The sequence below is a fragment of the Humulus lupulus genome, chromosome 6 (assembly GCF_963169125.1).
Source record: "Humulus lupulus chromosome 6, drHumLupu1.1, whole genome shotgun sequence".
Taxonomy (NCBI): Eukaryota; Viridiplantae; Streptophyta; class Magnoliopsida; order Rosales; family Cannabaceae; genus Humulus; species Humulus lupulus.
Genome location: NC_084798.1, coordinates 23,360,881 through 23,366,880, shown reverse-complemented (window position 1 = coordinate 23,366,880; position 6,000 = coordinate 23,360,881). Strand labels below are relative to the sequence as shown.

At 34.0% G+C, this 6,000-nt stretch overlaps 3 protein-coding genes across 3 annotated transcripts; all 3 read left to right on the top strand.

Moving 5' to 3' along the window:
• Positions 1-1,250: 1,250 nt before the first annotated feature.
• Positions 1,251-2,291, top strand: LOC133784849 (uncharacterized). The gene is made up of 2 exons (XM_062224122.1): positions 1,251-1,553; positions 1,668-2,291. The coding sequence occupies exons 1-2, from the start codon at positions 1,251-1,253 to the stop codon at positions 2,289-2,291; spliced, it is 927 nt and encodes a 308-aa protein (XP_062080106.1).
• Positions 2,292-2,493: 202 nt separating this feature from the next.
• Positions 2,494-3,937, top strand: LOC133784848 (protein ALP1-like). Its single transcript, XM_062224121.1, has 3 exons — positions 2,494-3,012; positions 3,106-3,334; positions 3,414-3,937. Exons 1-3 carry the CDS (start codon positions 2,494-2,496, stop codon positions 3,935-3,937), a joined length of 1,272 nt encoding a protein of 423 aa, XP_062080105.1.
• Positions 3,938-4,428: 491 nt separating this feature from the next.
• Positions 4,429-5,554, top strand: LOC133781912 (uncharacterized). Its single transcript, XM_062221021.1, has one exon. It carries the CDS (start codon positions 4,660-4,662, stop codon positions 5,428-5,430), a length of 771 nt encoding a protein of 256 aa, XP_062077005.1. The 5' UTR covers positions 4,429-4,659; the 3' UTR covers positions 5,431-5,554.
• Positions 5,555-6,000: the final 446 nt, after the last annotated feature.

Sequence of the window (6,000 nt, the reverse complement as noted above, 5' to 3'; positions counted from 1 at the left end):
TATATATATATATGTAGAGGGATTTTTCATGTGCAGCTTTGTAGCAGAGGGACTTAGTTCCGAATATATTTATATATATATGTAGAGGGGTTTCTCATGTGCAGCTGGCTGATTTGCAGCAGAGGGACGCCGTTGCCAGCACCAGGCAGGGGAGAAGCATTTTCGATCTAAGATTGCAGGTTGACGGAGAGACACCATTGCCGGACTGAGTGCGACAGTCGGGTTGAGGTATAGTCTGACTAAGTGGATTGAGGTTTCTTTGTATAAGCATGTTCGATTTATATGTTTGCAACTTCATTTTTTGTGGTTTATATTTTGTTTTCAGTTTTGCAGTACTTTGAATTTGTGTTTCCTGGTTTTGTTTTGCCTTTGTGTTTTACTGGTTTGTACCTTTGTGACGGGTTTCATTGGAAAAAAAAAGAGAATGAAGTTTGTACTTTATTTGAACGAGGTGATGAGTTAAATTATTATTTTTTATTTTGTGATGAATTCTGTTGAATTTATTGAAAGACAAACTTTTCAATTTAAGAAAGGAATATAAGGAATAATAGACACGTTGTCATGTATGGTGTGCAAACCATTTTTTAATTTGTTCTCAGGAAATATTAAAATGGGTGGTGCTGATAAAAGTATTGTTATATAAATTGTTTTATTTTAGCAATTTGACTATGAAATAAATCTATAACAGGATCAAAATTAAAAAAGAGAATGGAAAACCTTATGAAAAATATTGGCGACAATCTTAAGTTGACAGATTGGTAGCCAACAATATTAATTAGTTGACATTTTGATTTCTAGTTTGGAGTGAAACAGCTGGAAGTAGGCCATTACTGTTGAGGCCGAAACAAAATAAAATTTCTTGCCTTTTATTTTTACTTTCTGTTTTGATTCATAAGTTTAGTTCTCTTGTTTTGCTTAATCTTTATAGTGTTCTGTTTTGTGTTGAGTTTAGTATATTAGCATATATTCGACTTCTTGATGAATACCAATCTAAAAGTTTTTATTTTTTTATTTTTATTTTTTATCTTTTGTTTGAAGCAACAGCTGACCACAACATCATCACACCATTGTAGTCCATTTACTCTCAACCTGCATCATCTAAGGTGAGCTCTTTCTCTCCCTCTCTCTACTTTCTTTACATCTCTAGAATTCTTTGTTTTGAATGTTTGATTTTGAAAACTTGGGCTATTAAATTTAAAAGAAGCATTATTTATGAAGACATAGATTGTGATAGTTAAAATTATGATTAGATGGATGAGAAGAATGTAGACATTGACGATCATGCTTCTTGGCCTGAGGCTATTGAATCATATTTTATTAGTCTTCTATATGAAGAAGCCAAAAAAGGATTACAAACAACAACCTTGGACAAAAAGGGATGGCTGAAAATAGAAAATGACATATTAAATTCTTTTGGAAAGAGATATAAAATGCATCAATTGAAATCCAAATTCAATCGGTTAAGAAAGGCACATCGTGAATTTTCTCATCTTTTGGAACAAACTGGTATGGGATGGAATCCTCAAACAAATACTGTTACAGCAAATGATGAAGTATGAGACACTTATCTAAAGGTAATATACTTATATTATACTTGTGTTGTTGATTACTTGATTATTCTAAATTCATGTTACATTGTAACCTTATGTGTTTTTGGATTTTTGTAGAAATATCCAAATGCGAAAAGATTTCAAAAAAAAGGATTGCAACACTATGGGATGCTTGGAGAAATATTCAATAATACAACAACCACTGGTGGGATGAGTTATGCCTCCACTCAACTTCCGCCTTCTTCAGTTGAAGAACGCCAACAAGAGCGTCATTTTGTTGGAACTGGAGCACATGTTGATGTTGGTTTTGAATTTGATGGTGATAATTATGGAGAGGAGGAAGAAGTTACTGGTGTATGTCGTCGAGCTACTTCTGCTCCACCAGATGCACCAAAACCAAAAGAGAAAAAGAACAAAGGGGCCAATCCATCCATCGACCATGTGATGGAAGAACTTGCAAAAAGTATTTCTGCTAAGACTGAGGCATCACTAGTACGGAGTGAGACTATGCGTAAGTATTATGAATCGAGAGAAAGGAGAATTAGTGAGGAAACCAGCAATGTCACTAACTCTTACAATGTGGAAGATTGTCAAAACATTCTAGATGGTATTCCAAATCTGGATAACAAAATATACCTCAAAGCGTTGCAAGAGTTTGTAGCAACCCCAGAATGGCGTGGAATATTCATGAGAATGAATGAGGAGCGTCGTCGTGCTTATCTTGATTCATTGATGGGGTGATTTAATATTGTTTATTTATTATGAGTTTGTCTGTCATGAACTACTAAACCATGAAGTTTACATTTTCTTAAATAATGTGTAATGAACTTAACTTGGTATTTATTGTCATGATTGAACTATCTTATATGGTTCCTTGTTATTTCTTTAACCTTTGTGAATTTTCGAATTAAACTTTTATTATTGTCATAATTAGGTACCTAAGATGGATGATTCAGATGAGGAGTTTGAAATATTATTTGGTGATACTTCTTCTTCATCAAGCGAGGAATTAATTGGTCAAGTTATCATGCTTAATCGATTACAAGAGATGCAAAAATCTAAACAGATTAGACGACCACTACGCACTTCAGATATGTCTGGACGTCAATATTTACTTGAGCTGTTAAATGGACACCCTGATAGATTTTTTTACACAATTAGAATGGACATTAATACTTTTAGATCTTTATGTCGTCGATTAGTTGAAATGGAAGTCATAGAACATGATAGGGTAATTAGTGTTGAAGAAGCTGTTGTCATGTTTCTATGGATAGTTACACACAACCAACGAGTTAGAACTGTGGCTGAAAGATATCAACATTCAGGAGAAACTGTTTGTCGTCAGTTTGGTAGAGTGCTAGATGCATTCTGTTATTTAGGAAATGAAGTAATAAGGCCTCTTGATTTTAACACTGTGCAAGCAGAAATTCAAAATAATTCAAAGTATTTCCCATGGTTTAAGGTAAATTTTATTTGTTAATTTTAATAATATACCAGTTATAATTCATATCAATTTAATTGATGTTGGTAATGATTTATCTAATTTGTTTTGCAGGATTGTGTTGGAGCAATTGATGGTACTCATGTAAGTGCAGTTGCACCAACTCTAAAACAACTTGCATTTAGAGGAAGAAAAGTAGATGTAACACAAAATGTAATGGCTACATGCTCCTTTAATATGATGTTTACTTATGTCTACGCTGGATGGGAAGGAACAACCAATGATTCCCGAGTGCTTCTTGATGCAATGAGAAAAGATGATAACTTCCCTATGCCACCACAAGGTATTAAAATAAACTAATTTTGATACATTATAATTTTCTTTCAAATGTTCTTATATATTAATAATTTCTTTTAATATAGGAAAATACTATGTTGTTGATTCTGGTTATCCAAATATGCCTGGGTTTCTAGCACCATATCGTGGTGAACGTTATCACTTGCGTCGTTTTAGAGGAAGAGGGAACCATCCTAGAGGTGCAATGGAGTTATTCAATTATAGACACTCATCATTGCGTAATGTGATTGAACGTTGTTTTGGACTTCTAAAAGCTAGGTTTCCAATTTTGAAGTCAATGCCTCCATACTTGCTTGGAAAGCAACGTCGAATACCAATAGCATGTTGTGCTATCCATAACTGGATTAGAATGCATTCTATTAATGATGAAATGTTTGAACAATATTCAGTTGATGCCAGAACTGTAGAAGATATTGAAGGAACTGAAAGCCAATCTAATACAACAATTGAAAACCAACAAGAAGGAGATGGAGCAGGAATTTCCGAGACACCAGAGTTGAATTTCAGTCAAGCTTATATGGCCCAGATGGAAAATGTTAGAGATGACATTGCTGGACAAATGTGGCTTAGTTATAACAACAATACTTAAATAATTGAAAAAAATGTAACTTTAATTTAGAAAAAAACCAAAATTAGTAACCATGCGATATTATTATGAATATAATCAATGTACTGTGATTAAATCAAAATTTAATATAATACATCCTATATATATATAAAATATATAAAATTAAAATAATTTTCAGATTGAGCTGAACCAATCACATATTCTGTTTCTGTTATATTTTCAAATTTATTACCAATCACAGATTCAGTTTTTTAAAATTCAAAAACAATTTACAGACAGTGAACCAATCACATTTTCAGAAACATGTTTTCAATAACTAAATTCAGATTTTCATTTCAGAATCACAATTTTAGAAAACTCAATTTTCTAATCACGAACCAATCAGCCATTTGTTAATGTGATTTTTTAAAATTAATTGAGTGTCACTCCATTAAGTTTTAATAAAATAAATAAATTAAAATTAAAAATAAAAATTAAAAAAAAAAAAAAATGTTATTTTGCAAATTTCAGTTTGCCAATTCCTCTATTTTTTTTACCTTCCCTCCCTCCTACCCGTGCTCCAAAATTACAAGTCCATCTCAGCTAGAAAATATTGGTTTGCGAAATTGAACAAAAGAAATCCAAAATCAGTTGGAAAACATAAACCCTAATCATGCATTTCAGTGCTTCAATTTCAATTACCTTCTGCCAAATCCAACTCTAATAGTTATTGCATTCGATCTTTGAAGATTCGACCGGGGAAGATGAAGGACGAGGAGGAAGGTAAAGAAAAAAAGGATCATCCATGGCCGTCGTCGTCGTCGTCCCCAAACAAGCCGTACCAGGAAAAAGAAGGCACGAATCTTTGGGGCGTTTTCCTCTTCGGATTAATTGGCGCCACCGCCACCACGTTCGCCGTCGGTCAATTGCGAAGAACTGTCGATTGGGTTTACTCTCAGTTGATCAACAGATCATCGCAATCATGGAAAGGAGGAGGATCGGGCAAATCATTCCGAACATCATTTCAAGAAGAAGCTTGGAAAAAGTACAATCGTAGGATGAGAGAGGAGTACGAAGAAGAAATGGAGAGAGTGGAACGTATAAGGCGTATGCAGAACGTGTTCAATCGAGAGAGGAACAAATACAGAAGGGGATACGAGAGTTGGAGGGAAAATGATTCTGGTTCTTATAATCAACATTTCCAGCGAGACGATTGGTACTGGAAGAAGTCTGATACTTCCTCATCTTCTTCTTCTTCTTCGTCTTCTTCCTCCAGGGCTAGGGCTAACTACTGGGAAGCTCCTAGAGAAAATTATAATGTTAGCTACTCGTTATCACATCACTACTCGGTGTTGGGTCTTGATAGGTTCAGAGCAAAGCCTTACACAGAAGCTGAGATCAAGACGGCGTTTAGGACCAAAGCAAAGGAATTTCACCCAGATCAGAATCAACAAAATAAAGACGCTGCTGAGGCCAAGTTTAAGGAGGTAATGACTTCCTATGAAGCCATAAAGAACGAGAGAAAAACCATGTAGTCTTGTAAATTCATTTGATGCATTTTGAAACATATGATTGTATTTTCATATATACCACAGATACACACAATAAGGGCGTGTTCAATAGCAATTTTGAATAAATGTTCTCAATTTTTATTGCTTACTAATGTTAGGAAGTAAATAAAATATTCCAATGTTTCTTCTAGGATTGATAATGGCATTGTTTTTCTTTTGATTTCTAGCATTCTCTCCTAGATTAGTTTCAGAAAGTAGGGCATTAGATAAACCATGTGATATCTAGTGAGCTTATATTTTACAGCAGATCTCATTTTAATGGAATTTCACCTATTTTTGTTGATGCTCTGGAGTCATGTAGAGTTAGCTGTTAGCATGAAAACATGCTTAGGTTAGGTCAAAGCAACATTAAGTCATTACTTCATTAATATCTGAATGAATCCCATGTAATCCCTATAAGCTCCACATTTCTCATTACACCTACTCCCAAAGCTCTGCTCTACCCCTCATTCATAGCAACTAGAGGTATATCCTTCTTGACGATATGTATATAAAAAAGTATTGGAGTTTAATCAGTAAGTACTGCAAATTATT

Coding starts and splice junctions, on each gene's coding strand:
- LOC133784849 (XM_062224122.1), top strand. CDS start 1,251: ATGGATGAGAAGAATGTAGACATTGACGATCATGCTTCTTGGCCTGAG. Junction 1,554..1,667: donor CTGTTACAGCAAATGATGAA/GTATGAGACACT, acceptor GGATTTTTGTAG/AAATATCCAAATGCGAAAAG.
- LOC133784848 (XM_062224121.1), top strand. CDS start 2,494: ATGGATGATTCAGATGAGGAGTTTGAAATATTATTTGGTGATACTTCT. Junction 3,013..3,105: donor AGTATTTCCCATGGTTTAAG/GTAAATTTTATT, acceptor TTTGTTTTGCAG/GATTGTGTTGGAGCAATTGA. Junction 3,335..3,413: donor CTTCCCTATGCCACCACAAG/GTATTAAAATAA, acceptor CTTTTAATATAG/GAAAATACTATGTTGTTGAT.
- LOC133781912 (XM_062221021.1), top strand. CDS start 4,660: ATGAAGGACGAGGAGGAAGGTAAAGAAAAAAAGGATCATCCATGGCCG.